This window comes from Lampris incognitus, chromosome 9 (genome assembly GCF_029633865.1).
Source record: "Lampris incognitus isolate fLamInc1 chromosome 9, fLamInc1.hap2, whole genome shotgun sequence".
NCBI lineage: Eukaryota > Metazoa > Chordata > Actinopteri > Lampriformes > Lampridae > Lampris > Lampris incognitus.
Genome location: NC_079219.1, coordinates 8,817,250 through 8,831,795, shown reverse-complemented (window position 1 = coordinate 8,831,795; position 14,546 = coordinate 8,817,250). Strand labels below are relative to the sequence as shown.

The 14,546-nt window shown below is 50.9% G+C and overlaps 1 protein-coding gene across 1 annotated transcript in view; it reads left to right on the top strand.

Moving 5' to 3' along the window:
• ddr1 (discoidin domain receptor tyrosine kinase 1) overlaps positions 1 to 14,546 on the top strand; it is a 43,913-nt gene that overhangs the window by 19,521 nt on the left and 9,846 nt on the right. Inside the window, exons 3-10 of the mRNA XM_056285635.1 lie at positions 1,857 to 1,959; positions 5,526 to 5,601; positions 7,592 to 7,744; positions 8,145 to 8,292; positions 10,178 to 10,280; positions 11,179 to 11,365; positions 13,948 to 14,197; positions 14,375 to 14,530. Coding sequence (XP_056141610.1) covers positions 1,857 to 1,959; positions 5,526 to 5,601; positions 7,592 to 7,744; positions 8,145 to 8,292; positions 10,178 to 10,280; positions 11,179 to 11,365; positions 13,948 to 14,197; positions 14,375 to 14,530 — 1,176 coding nt within the window. The remainder of the gene's footprint in view (positions 1 to 1,856; positions 1,960 to 5,525; positions 5,602 to 7,591; positions 7,745 to 8,144; positions 8,293 to 10,177; positions 10,281 to 11,178; positions 11,366 to 13,947; positions 14,198 to 14,374; positions 14,531 to 14,546) is intronic.

Below are 14,546 nucleotides of genomic sequence, written 5' to 3'. Positions count from 1 at the left end.
CCACAAGGCGCAGGGTGGGGACAAGTTGTGCGGATGTGGGTATCCGTGTGTCTGCTGCACCCGCTGGGGCATTTAGGGTTCGTCCTCCAGCCCCGCATTCCAGTCCCCTGACTCACTGACAGCAACTGAGTTAGACCCCCCCCCTCCCCAACAGCCCCGGCCTCCCCACCGTATCGCTGTCAGTGACTATGTTAGACCTTCCCCTTTATCACCACCCAAAGCCCCTCTGGACCCAAGCCCTTCTCCCTCCTCGGTCTCTCTGCCCAGTTCCACTGTGCTCACTGACAGATAAGACTCTCTAATGCCTCCCTTGCTCCCCCCATAATTGACCTCAGAGCAGATAGCTGGGTCATTGGGTAATGCCTGCCTGGGGCAGCGCTATCTGAATCGTTTGATAATTTGTGCTGGATCGGTGTCAGGGCCGATATCCGAGACGTGTCTCTGTTCCTTCATTCGTCCTTGGGTTTCTCTCCTGTCTTTGTTCTCTTGTTCCTACTGCATCCCCTCACCGGTGGTGAACGGAAGATGCGTTGCTTAAGCCCCAAGGTGATGGCTTTGTATGGGATGGAAGGATGGTCACAGAGACGAAAAGAAAGAAAAAAAAAAAAAAAGATGGCTATGGTCTTTGCAAGAGAGGACGGGCTCAAGATATCTCGGCTCAAAAATGATCTGAGAGTAGACTCTACCACTCCAAGCACTCCTTTGTCCCTCTGTCCATCAAGACTTTATGTGAAGAGCAGATTAGGTCAGCCATGTTGAATGTATACCCATACATATATGTATATATTCTCTATTTGATGTGAATATGGGAGGGAATTTTGTTTAATGTTGTTGATTATGTATTCTCGGTAGCACCAGTGTGCCCAAGACCGGTATTAGCCAACTAGATGATAAAATTAAGGTTAATCTTGGTCTTAATGAAAGCTCTTGGATGTCTCTTGTGCCCTGCTTAGAAATAAATATAAATTATAGCCTTCTTATATTTTCAGTTTGATATGAGGAAGAATTGCAGAAACTAGTTAATTATGTAAGCGATTTAGTGGACTGAGGTAATTATTTCCCAGAATTTATTTATCCTTGGCCGTGTCTGCGGGTGGGAAGCCAGATGTGGGTATGTGTCCTGGTTGCTGCACTAGCGCCTCCTCTGGTTGGTCAGGTAGTGTGATCCTCCCATGCGCGATGTCCCCCCTGGCGAAACTCCTCACTGTCAGGTGAAAAGAAGCAGCTGGCAACTCCACGTGTATCGGAGGAGGCATGTGGTAGTCTGCAGCGACCAGGACAGCTCGGAAAAGTGGGGTAATTGGCTGGATACAATTGGGGAGAAAAAGGGGGACCCCCCCCCAAAAAAACCCCCAATTTATTTATCCTCCGTCATGCTGGTTATTGCTACCTTGTTCTTTGCTTTCTTGAATGTACCTCATATGTGTTGTGAACATTGAGTTTACTGGTAGACTAAAGTGAATGTGACATCACTTGGTCCCAGAACCGGGCTCAAAAGCCTGGCTTTCCGGTGTCGAGATGATCTGAAACATGGCTGGGAGGTTTTGTGTGATTTCATTTGCATTGCGTATTCGCTGAGAGATAAGGAAACAAATGGGAAGAGACAGGAACAATTTTGTTTGTGTTGTTTGTCCCGGTCACGCTGGAATATGAAGCGTATGTCAGGAACTGATCTTTGGGGTGATGTAACAACACAATGTCCCGCGACTAATGGAGGGCACTGGCAGTTTAATGGAAATATTGGAAATAATAGGTTTTCCTTGGCACATCTGTTTTCTACAGATGAGAAATGTTGCTGTACTAAACCCCCCCCCCTTTCTCTCTCTCTTTCTCACCATCTGCATCTGTCCCTGCAGCCCAGTGTCGTTATGCCCTGGGGATGGAGGATGGTACCATCCCTGACTCTGACATCACCGCCTCCAGTGCCTGGTCAGACTCCACTGAGGCCAAACATGGAAGGTCGGAGCTTTGTGGCTGTCTGCGTGTTTTTTGCATGTGTTCATGTTGTGCATGTGTGGTTGTGTCTGTCTGGTCCGGGTAAGTGTCCTATCTGCATGCCTTTTGTTAGGTGCACGTGTATCTTGCTGAAGTGCCTCGCCAGCGGTCTATTAGATTACAATATGGCCGTAGTCCGTGTCTTTGGTGAGTCCTCTAGGTAATGACATTACCACCCTTTCTTGTGTGCCGCAGAGGTCACGAGATACGTGCCGGGCTCCCAACATGCAATAGCAATGTGTCGTAACCATGCGATCATGAGTGTGTGTGATTATTTGTCTCCCTTGGCCTGTTGGGTTGAGTCTGTTGGCTGAGTCGTGGACCATATGGAAATGATTACTAGCCTCAGCTCCTTTAAGAGACACCAGGGGGAAAGAGAGAGAGGGAGAACAGAGGAAATTTAGAAAACAAACGAGAGGTGGATCAAAACAATGGCGTCCTGACAGCAGGAGTACGACCGGCCATTTTGAAACGGGACGGGAAGGAACGGCAGAGAGGGCGAGAGAGAGATGGGGTCGTTGGAGCGATGGAGGGAAGGATGGGGAGAAGCGGAGTTGTGTGTTGTTTCAGGGTTTCAGGGTGGTGTGTGTTGATGTTATTCTTGGAAACAACTGGGCAACATCATCTCGGAAGAGGGAGCTGGAAAGAGGGGGAGAACGCAGGAGTCAAGAAAGGGGAAGGAGCAGGGGAAGGGACAAAGAGTTGGCTGGTATTTAATGTGGGAAAAGTATGAAGAGATTGGAGGGAGAGTGAAAAAGAGCTTGCAGAGGAGAGAGAGAGAAATGCGTTACTTGGCAGAACAGCAGGTCTGTAATGTTAATCCCGCTGGCTGGTGCATACCGGCCTGAACCCTGTACTGGCTTCGTTCCCTCGCCCCTCCATCTTTTCGCCCTCCGCCTCCCACCATCACGGGATGCTGTACGGAGCTCTAATGTGTTGATATCATCTTGCGGTTTTTCCGGCCGATGAGCTCACTGAGAGGAGAATCGGATATATTGTAATACTAGCGCTGCCAACAGTGTGGCCAAGTTGATGTAGTTATTTGTTTTTGGTGGTGTCAGTGGCAACTTTAGTTTTGTGAAAAGCCGCTCAGTGGTTGGAGTGTGGTTTTGGCGTGGCGGGTATTTAAAGGCCTTCGTTTGAATTGATCCGGCAGCCAAAAACATCATTGGCCAAGTTGTGGTCCTCATGTGGCCGGTCTGTGGCGGCGGCTTGGACCGCGTTCTCTGGCTGAATTGGCTGATGTCGTCAGAGCCTGGTCACAGTGTGATGACTTTTAGGTATGCGTGTGTGTGGTCATGACACGGAGCATACATTTTGGATACGTACTGGCCTTGTCACTCGACACCATACTTTGTAGTGAAGTTGAACATTGAGGAGCTAGCTAGCAATCTTCCTCTCAGTCCATTTTATGTACTGACTCTTCATTTTACCAGTACTCATTTTTTCTATATTCCCAGTGAAGTTTCCATTTCTCACCATGTGAAGTTTACAGTGTGGTATTCACTACCAGGTTTCTGCAGTAAATAACTGACAGCAAGGTTAACATGAAATGCAAGATTATAATTTAACTCATAGTGTGCGGTATGGAATAGGGGATGACGGGAAAGGAGTGCCCTCTCTAGTTTGTGCTGGGTCTAAACAGGATAACGGGGGCGTCCGGGTGGCGTGGCGGTCTATTCCGTTGCATGCCAACACGGGGATCGCGGGTTTGAATGCCCGTGTCACCTCTGGCTTGGTGGGGCGTCCCTACAGACACAGTTGACCGTGTCTGTGGGTGGGAAGCCGGATGTGGGTGTGTGTCCTGGTCACTGCACTAGCGCCTCCTCAGGGGGGAGGGGGAACTATGTCCCCCTGATGAAACTCCTCACTGTCAGGTGAATTGAAGCGGCTGGTGACTCCATACGTATCGGAGGAGGCATGTGGTAGTTTGCAGCCCTCCCCAGATCGGCAGAGGGGGTGGAGCAGCAACCGGGACAGCTCGGAAGAGTAGGGTAATTGCAATTTGGAAGAAAAAGAGGGGGAAGAAAAGAAAAGAGGGAGAGTCCACTTAATGACCCACTCATCCATCATTCCAATCGGTAACCATTTTGTCACACAGCTGTTTCCTCTCGATCTGTTATCAGGAGATGTATTACAGTCCACAATCCAAATCAGAGTCCAGCAATCCAGTTCTTACACGGACAAAGTTCAGTTTTCTAAAAGTTGTCGTCTCAATCACTTGTTTCTACCGCCCTCTTCCTCTGCAGCCATGATCCTCTCCACCAGCAGTGTGACTGGCTAAGGTTATTTTCAAGGCCGCAGGCTTTATAAAAGACCACGTGCAGGTGTGTCGTCTCCTGTTTTACCAGCATGAAGCAGGGAGAAGTCTCTCTTCCCAAATTCTGCCTCTGGCAGGTTGTTGTGGGCAGGGTTGCTGTTCCTCTGCCGGGGTAACACAACTTCCAGAAAGGACATTGTCGCATTGTTGAATGGATGCGGGGCGGCACGGTGGTGCAGTGGTTAGCGCAGTCGCCTCACAGCAAGAAGGTCCTGGGTTCGAGCCCTGGGGTAGTCCAACCTTGAGGGTCATCCCGGATTGTCCTCTGTGTGGAGTTTGCATGTTCTGCCCGTGTCTGCGTAGGTTTCCTCCGGGTGCTCCGGTTTCCTCCCACAGTCCGAAGACATGTAGGTCGGGTGAATCGGCCATACTAGATTGTCCCTAGGTATGAATTTGTCGGCCCTGTGATGGACTGGCGGTCTCTGCGGGGTGTCTCCCCGCCTGCCGTCCGGTGACCGCTGGCTAGCCTCCAGCATCCCGTGACCCAAATTCGAATAAGTGGCTTGGATGATGGATGGATGAATGGATGCACTCGGTTTGGCCTTGCCGGCATGCTCCGTGTTACGCAGCGGCAAGGTACGTGGAAAACCGCCTAAATGGAGCGCTGATCAGCTGATGGTCAGACAATAACAAGTCGTGTGGTAGAAGTTGGTGTACTGCTCCTTCCTGATGGTACGCTGTCTCAATACAGTAACGTCCCCATTTGGATCCAGCCGTGCCAAGTCCCGGATAAGATATGGTTTTTACTGGTCACCATCGTTTGCCGTGGTTTCGGCACAGGTAGGACTTGCTGCAACTAGCTGTCGACTCAGGTAGGCGCAAGCGGCACGGGCTTGTTTCATGTGCTGGAGTCAAATTGAGTGGAAACCACAACCATCCAGCACAAACTGGCACGGTGCCAGGTGGGTTTTGGAGCGCTCCCACCCGTTTGTGCACTGTGAAATGCAGCATGTCTGCTGGGAGAAGAAGGCTCTGCCTTTTCACATTGAAATGTAAATGAAGCCGCGGCTGCGTGAGCCGTTAACACTAGACTCGGACGTCGGCAGTCCTTTTGTTGTTAAGAGTTGGCATGGCGGTGTGGGTGAGTTTTTCCAGACAGTTTCACTGCCCTTTTTTTTTTTTTGTGGTTGTCTGATTAAAGGACTCTCGAAACCGTTGACTCAGTTATTCTCCGTCTTCTTCTCTTTCTCTCCGCTGCCCTCTTTTCCAGGTTGAGCACCGGGGAGGGGGATGGAGCGTGGTGTCCGGCAGGGTCGGTTTTCCCCAGCGGATCAGAGTATCTCCAGGTACCTCAGATACTCATAGTACTCGGGAAGTGTTCTGGATAAGTTAAGTTTACTCGACATGGAAATTACAACAGCATCGGAACCGCAACATACAATTACGCACACACACACCACGTGCACACGGGGTTCAGTTTGTAGCCAGACGCTAATTTAAAACACCTGTCCACAGGGTCTGTTTTAAACGGTAAAATGGAAAATAAAAGACATGCATGTTGGGGTTAATACTCCTGTCTGTGCCCCTGAGCAAGGAAATGGATAGAAGAACCGGAGTTGGTCCCTGGGCGCTGCAGCCGCCCACTGCTGCTACACAACAGGACGATTAAATGCAGAGAACACAGTCATTATAAGAATACAATGACAAAATAAAAAGTGGCTCAAAAATACAAGTGTGTCTGTACATTGGTATTAGGTGTTGTTTCGCTCTCAGCCGTGATTTAACACCTGTATTAAAAGCATTAAAATTGTGTTGCGTTTTGAGCTCCGTGGGTAGAGGCTTCCAGAGTTTTGCTGCTTTAACAGAGAAGAGCGATTGTCCAAACGAGGTTTTGCGCATTGCGATGGGACAGTTACTGTTCATTGAGGCCCCGTGTGCTGACTCTGCTGTGCTTGTGTCTTGCACAGGAAGTGGTTGGTACCACTCCTCTGCCTTTAATGGCCGAGTCACACTCAGACCCGTTGTAATGTATTCTATAAATGCATACATGTAAGTTAGTGATTGTGTTAACTTCAGTGTGCCAACAAGAAGTCATCACTCGTACAATACTTCGCATAAGTTGCCTCTCTCTCTCTGTCTCTCTCTCCCCCCCTTTTTCTCCCCAATTACCCCTCTCTTCCGAGCTGGCCCGGTCGCTGCTCCACCCCCTCTGCTGATCCGGGGAGGGCTGCAGACTACCAGGTGCCTCCTCCGATACATGCGGAGTCGCCAGCCACTTCTTTTCACCTGACAGTGAGGAGTTTCGCCAGGGTGACGTAGCACATGGGAGGATCACGCTATTCCCCCTAGTTCCCCCTCCCCCCTGAACAGGCTCCCCAACCGATCAGAGGAGGTGCCAATGCAGCAACCAGGACACATACCCACAACTGGCTTCCCACCTGCAGACACGGCCAATTGTGTCTGTAGGGATGCCTGACCAAGCCGGAGGTAACGTGGGGATTCGAACTGGCGATCCTCATGTTGGTAGGCAACGGAATACACCACCACGCCACCCAGACGCCCTCAATGTAATTATTTATCAAAATAATATTTTGTGTGGGGCATCCGGGTAGTGTAGCGGTTTATTCCATTGCCTGCCAACACGGGGATCGCGGGTTCGAATCCCTGTGTTACCGCCGGCTTGGTCGGGCGTCCCTGCAGACACAGTTGGCCGTGTCTGCAGGTGGGAAGCCAGATGTGGGTATGTGTCCTGGTCGCTGCACTAGCGCCTCCTCTGGTCAGTCGTGGTGCCTGTTCGGGGGGGAGGGGGAACTGGGGGGAATAGCGTGATCCTCCCACGCGCTACGCCTCCCCGGTGAAACTCCTCACTGTCAGGTGAAAAGAAGCGGCTGGCCACTCGACATGTATCGGAGGAGGCACGCGATAGTCTGCAGCCCTCCCCGGATCAGCAGAGTGGGTGGAGCAGCGACGGGGACGACTTGGAAAATAGGGTAATTGGCCGGGTACAATTGGGGAGAAAACAAGGGGGGGGGGGAAATTCCCCCCAAAAAATAAAATAATATTTGTGGAACATTTTAATTTGTTGTGAATGCAGTGTGTTTCTGCTGTATTGTAAAGCAAAAAAAAAAAAAAAAAAAAGTGACACTGAAATTACTAAAAAAAACAACCTTAAAAAGCACAACACAAGGTGGAATAAAACACTGGCTTATCGCATCAAGTGTTCCTCCTGCTAAGCAACGCTCGTATTTGTCTTTTCCTCTTTACTCTCATCCTTTTGTCCGTTTATCTGTGTTAATGGAGATGTGGTTCGGTGACTGTGTTTGACCCCTGCTGCAGGTGGAGCTGCATACCCTCCACTTCCTGTCCCTGGTGGGCACGCAGGGTCGCCATGCCGACGGCCATGGCAGGGAGTTCGCCCGCAGCTATCGGCTCCGCTATTCCCGAGACGGAGTGAAGTGGATCACGTGGAAAGACCGCTGGGGCCAGGAAGTAAGGAACGGGGTTCCCTGTTTTTATTTGTCTACCCGGGCACCGCTATCCTTCCATCAGTCTGTGTGAACATATTGATGACGGGGTGTGAGAGAGGACAGACGTGATTAAAAGACGTGCGTGCTGGGTATCCAAGCTCTCCCTGATGAATTTAGACGTCTCCCGTACTTTGAGTCTCCACTTGAAAGGGAAAGAAAAGTTCTGTTGGCACTTGTAACCCTCTCTCAGATTAACTGGGTCTCAAGATGCACAGTTTGTGGAAAGTCAGAGCCTTTGGGCATGATACACACACACACACACACACACACACACACACACACACACACACACCCACTGCTAACAGGGGCACACCCAATTTATAACCGACTATTCACATGTCTTTCTCCCATCACTGCTTTAGGTGGTGTCGGGGAATGAGAACACCTATGACGTGGTTCTGAAAGACCTGGGCCCCCCCATCGTGGCCCGCATGGTGCGCTTCTACCCCCTGGCCGACCGGGTCATGAGCGTTTGCCTGCGGGTGGAGCTTTATGGCTGTGTGTGGAACGGTGAGTTTTGTACTTACGTGTGCCTTGTGTACGAGGTGAGAGATGGAGAGAGAGAGACGGGGAGAAAGACGGTGGAGATGTGGCGGAGGAGGACACGCTTTCTGCTGGTAGTCACGTGGTAGAGGGGTCGTCCTGAGATTGCGCTTTATAGACCTTTATAAATCAGAGCACAGCACGCAATCTGCAGCACCCGAAAGCTCCTCTCTGCAAGGGAAGGTTACCGAGCTGGCTGTCAGTACCCAGAGTTTACGGTCTGTAAAAAGTGTGTGTGTGTGTGTGTGTGTGTGTGTGGCAAAGGGATCAGTGTGATGGTAATGATCATATACGTGTGTTTTCTCCATACACTCCATGCATATATATTCTGCCGCTACCTCGAATTTACGGCCGTCCTGGGTGCAGGTGTTGCCCAGATAAAAGAAGCCACAGCGTGATAAATGGCGGTGGTCTCTGCACATCCCGCTGCACAACACATTTTTTTATGACCGGCTCGCCTCCTTTCCTCCTCTCCCGTCCTCCTCCTTCAGACAGCATCAGGCCGCCTCTAAATCAGAGCCATCACAAAAGGCGGGCTGAACTAATGCCTAGCTTGCCGGTGTGTGTCTGGGGAGCGGCCATCTTTTTACAACTGACTCTATAACGTGGATCCCAAAACGGAAGAGCTCAGTTTGACTGCAAGCGGGAGACTGTGCCGACGCCACAGAGTGACGAGCATTAGTCTGCCATTAGAGCCGACGGTGGCTCTTCGCTGCCCCCCATTATTCTCGTACACGGCTCGACCCTTGTGCAGTCCCGCTCACATGTAAAGCCACGCACACATCTGTGTGTAGTACGAAACACACACACACGTATCAAAGAAAAGCGGCAAGTGCTTACAGTGAACACTTCCATTTGCATGCACAGAGACATGGACATGTGCATGCATAAGCAGACACACTATTTCCTGCACGGGCCAGTGTTTATTATGGGTAGCAGGGCAGCAAGGCTGTAGTGAGTGTTGCTGACGTCACCCCTGTGCTGAGGGAGTAGGCTGATTAGCTGGATAGCGGGGCACGGAGGGCTTGGGTTTCATCGTCTAATAGTGGCTTGAGCGGCGCTGTCCTGAACTGTAAACCTCCGGGTTTGTTTTTCTGCTTCACCGCCAGCTGTAGCCGCTCGCCGCCGCACTGATTGCGGTTGGACGTCGGCAGAGAAAGGGTGCACCTAATGTGTTGCTAATAATCAGTGAAATGAAAGGTTTTATAAATCACATACTTCACATTTCACATGAAGCTGGTTGGGTTTTTTTTTTTTTTGCCTCTCCTTCGAAAATCTTAATTACTTGTGGGAAAGAACCAAGGTGTTTGAAACAGTCAGTTCTTCACATTAGTAATCACTAGTATACATCATGTCTCCCTTGTTCTCTCTCTCTCTCCCTCCCCCTCCCTCTGTCTGTCTCTCTGTCTGTCTCCGTCTGTCTGTCTGTCTCTCTCTGTCGCTCTCGCTCTGTCTCCCCCTCCCTCGGTCTGTCTGTCTCTCTCGCTCTCTCTCTCCCCCCTCCCTCTCTGTGTGTCTGTCCGTCTGTCTCTCCCCCTCCCTCTGTCTCGCCCTCTCTCTGTCTCTGTCTGTCTGTCTGTCTGTCTCGCTCTCTCCCCTCCCTCTCCCCCTCCCTCTCTGTCTGTCTGTCTGTCTGTCTCTCCCTTTCCCTCTGTCTCTGTCTGTCTGTCTCTTCCCCTCTGTCTCTCTCTCTCTGTCTGTCTGTCTGTCTGTCTGTCTGTCTGTCTGTCTGTCTGTCTGTCTGTCTCTCCCCCTCCCTCTGTCTCTCTGTGTCTGTCTCTCTCCCCCTCCCTCTGTCTCTCTCTCTGTCTCTCTGTCTCCCTGTCTGTCTCCCTCCCTCCCTCCCTCCCAGATGGACTGAAGGCCTATACAGTTCCAGTGGGTCATGTGATGAACTTGTCTGGCAAGCCTGTCTACCTGAATGACTCCACCTATGATGGCAGCACAGAGCAAGGGTAAGCTGTTCAGCATGTGCAGGCAGGGCTTTACCATTCTGGATGTAAACTAACGCGTGAGTAAGCAGCTCATCTGCATATGAGTAGGTCCCCCGCATCCGGTTTTCATTGAAATTTACGAAAACACCCGAGGTTTGTAAATCGCATCATTGGCTTGGCCAAACGTGTGTTGCAGCAAGGAACCCAAACTGTGAAGGTCAGCGGCTCGGAGGGGTACGTTGCTCGATCGATCACGGACCAACAGGACTGCCTCAACACCCCTCACAACCACATCTGTTAGTGCTGAATTGGAATGTGCCTTAGCCAATGCTCCTCTCACAAGTTTATTTTAGTGTCCGGCTAATAGAAAGGGAATGACATTGTGTGGATACAGTTGTGTGTGTGTGTGTGTGTGGGGGGGGTTTATTTGCTGAGGGATTTGTGCTCCGTTTCCCGGCTGTGTTGTCCAGGGAGGAGAAGGGGGTTCACACTCACATGGGCCTGGTTAATGGGTCTGAAATGTTTTGCTAGTGGGTGAGCTAACACTTTTGACGCAATCCAGTCATATTTGCAGCAGATGTGTGTATGTGTGTGTGTGTGTGTGTGTGTGTGTGAGAGAGAGCGCATATTTGAGGGAACTGTATGTAGGCTTGTATGCTGGAGGGAACTCATTTGGTAGTGCTGTTGTGTTGCTTTGTCTGCTTTTGTGCATTTGTGTGTTTTGCGTGTGTGTGTGTGTGTGTTTGAGAAAGGATGGGGTGTATGTATATGTGTGTTTTTGCATGTTGGTATGTCAAAACAGGAATACATGTGAATTAGTAAATTACAAGGAGCAGGCTCTCCATACACATCTTACAGAATCATATATCAAGTCATTGTGTGTGTGTGTGTGTGTGTGTGTGTGTGTGTGTGTGTGTAGGATGCAGTTTGGCGGCCTTGGCCAGCTGTGTGACGGTGTCCTGGGAGGGGACGACTTCATAGAGACCAAGGAGCTGAGGGTGTGGCCCGGCTACGACTACCTGGGCTGGAGCCGAGATGCCCTTGGGCAAGGCAGCGTGGACATTGAGTTCCACTTTGAGAAAACCCGCCTCTTCCACACCATGCAGGTAGACCGAGAGGGAGGAGCGTGTGTCGGGGACAGAGAATTTGTGTGTGAGACTGTTTTTTAGCCTTTTCTACACCTCTTAAAACCTTCAAATCCTCATCTCCAGTGTGACCGATGGACCTTCAGAATGAAGGACGCCAAAAAAAAAAAAAGAAAAAGAAAGACAAGTTTGTTTACGTCTCCCTCACAACAACGGCGACGATATTCTCCCATGTCCTTTCCATGCATCTCGGTTGTGTGGCTCGCCCGAGCCTTTTGTCTAGAACAACTCTGCAGCCATTTAATTGCTTTTTATTTTGCGCTTGTTTGTCGTGGGGACGCCGTGTCTGTTCTTGGTTTTCTGGGTGCCGTCGAGTTGCATCACATTCTTGTTTGTGCGTCCGTGTGGTTTTCGAGGTTTTTTTTTCCTGCGGCGCAGCGTGGGGGGAGATATTAAAGTGATGCAACCCAGTTTGAGTTATGTCGGCCATCCCGTTGGGAATCGGCTGGAATGTTGGTTTGGGTGGGATGCATCCTATACATGCACATAGCGAGCGGTATGAATTTACCGACGGCTGAGCAGAAATGATGCATCGTCTCTTTGGACCCCTGTGTGTCTGTGTGGGTTTTAGGATCGCTAACGTCGACGACACTCCTCGACTGCCACACCTAGGTTATCTAATTCCCCCTCGGAGATTTCTTAATCCCACCCACATTTTGTTAATTCTTCAAGTACTCACCACGTTCCCTGTGGCATTCCCGATGTTTACCCTGAGCTCATCCTGTTTTTCTTGCCTTCTCCCCAAGGATGGTCTCGCATTAATCTCAGCTGACACGGACCCTTTCGCCAACCCGGCTGGAACGGATATGTCGGACACACGGGTCAAATAAATAGAGGAGAAACCCGACCCTGATTCTGTCTCTTGTCTCAGAAGGTCCGGGTCGCCCGACCCCGCACCAAATCAGATTATGTTCTCTTTGACCCTGTTGGCACAGACGTGCACTTCCTCCCGAGTCCTTAAATGCAGTGTGACTCGCCTCATCCGCCGGGGGGACACACCGATGTTCTGTCTTCTTTGAGGAGGGTTTGGTTCTTTCAGGGTCGGGAGTTTAAACTAGTATTTACACTTGTGGATGAGGGCTGGATAACTGAACAAAGTGGGAACAGGAAAACCATAACAGGAGGCGAGATTAATGGTGAAATAAGATTTTTTTTTCTCCCCCCTTTTCTCCCCAATTGTAATACCCCACTCTTCCGAGCTGTCCCGGTCGCTGCTCCTCCGCCCCCTCTGCCGATCCGGGGAGGGCTGCAGACTACCACATGTCTCCTCCGATACACGTGGAGTCGCCAGCCGCTTCTTTTCACCCGACGGTGAGGAGTTTCGCCAGGGGGACGTAGCGCGTGGGAGGATCATGCTTGAACAGGTGCCCCGACCGACCAGAGGAGGCGCTAGTACAGCGACCAGGACACATACCCACATCCGGCTTCCCACCCGCAGACACGGCCCATTGTGTCTGTAGGGACACCCGACCAAGCGACACGGGGATTCGAACCGGCGATCCCCGTGTTGGTAGGCAATGGAATAGACCGCCACGCCACCCCACACGTGTGGATGAAGGCTGGATAACTGAGCAAAGTGGGCGCAGGAAAATCACAAGAGGGGGCGAGATTAACGGTGAAATAAGATTAACGGTCAACCAATATCTGACCATCCGGCCAAGTTTTGTGTGTCCGTACTCCCTGGCGGAGTAGCGGATTGCCTGTTAGAGTCCCCACCTCAGCCCGTCCGCCTCTCCAGATAGAATCAGTTACATGTCAACTCCTGCATTTGGCACAGCTGTTCCCCTTGTGTTTCAGTGTGGTTTTTTGTTCGCGGGTATGCGTGCCTGTGTGTGTGTGTGTGTGTGCGCATGTGTTCTTCCAACATGTGGTTTGGGTTATAGAGGCTGGCCCCTCAGTGTCAGGTTAATGACTAATCTGTCAGAACAGTCTTCGTACTGGCCCTCCTCCTGACAAGATATCACCCCCCCCCCACCTGTGTCCCCTGCCTATCTCAGATATATAGGTTTGACCTCTCAATCGCTTGCTAAACGCTTCCATGCCTCTTCCTCCTCATCCCTCCTCGGTCCTCTGTGTCTTCCTCTCATTTCCTTGCCACCTCGCCAGACACTAGAGCGGCCTCGTATACCAGAACGGCTTTTATGGCGCACCCCCCCCCCCCACCCAGCCTCATCCTGCTTGTAAAAAGCAGAGAAATATTCTCCTCTTTTCATTCTCAAAATCATACATCCCCCCCCCCCTTTCCTTCCCCATTGTGTTTCTAATTTCTGCAGCCCCACTCAGCTCACAGTCGTGCCAGAGCAATCAAGACGGGACAGGATGAGAATACGTTATTAATTTGGTGTGTTAATAGGATCCCTCTCTGGCTCTCAACACACTATGAATGATTACCCCCCCCCCCTGGTTGGAAGCATCCCAGATGTTTGCAATGCCACCAAGCTAATTAGCTGAGGATTCTTCAGTTTATTTTTCTTCTCCTTCTCCCTCTGTCTTCTTCCTCCCCACTCCATTCTCTCTCTCCCTCCCCACTCTGCTGTCTTTAGGTGCACAGCAACAACCGCCACACCCAGGGCGTGCGAGTCTTCAGTAAGGTGGAGTGTCTGTTCAAGTCCAGCCTCCTCCAGCCCTGGTCCTCCCCGGCCCTCTCCCTAGCCGTGCCCTTAGAGGATTTGAAGGACCCGTCCTCGCGGCCCATCTCACTCCCCCTGGGTGGCCAGCCGGCTCAGATCCTCCGTTGCAAGTTCTTCTTCGCTGACCGCTGGCTGCTCATCAGTGAGATCTCCTTCTTCTCTGGTAGGTGGAGGAACAGGGATTTAGCTAGGCGCAAGAGCTATCCAATAAGTGGCTGTTTGGCTGTGGAGATTAGTGATGTTTTCTGTTTATACTAAATCTTACTGATCCTCAGGATTTTTAAAAATGGACCATTTCTCTCTCTCTGTCTCTCTCTGTCTCTCTCTCTCACTCACTCAGAGCCGTTTGAAGATACCACAGAGACTGGCTCATTTCCTCCTTATCTTCCTCCTGCTCCACCTCCCCCCTACACCACAGGTTCTACTCCCACTGCCCTCCAAACCTCCACCATTCCCACATCTAGCTACACCTCTAGCAACACCACTGGCCCCTCGGGTGAGTCCTGCTTTTC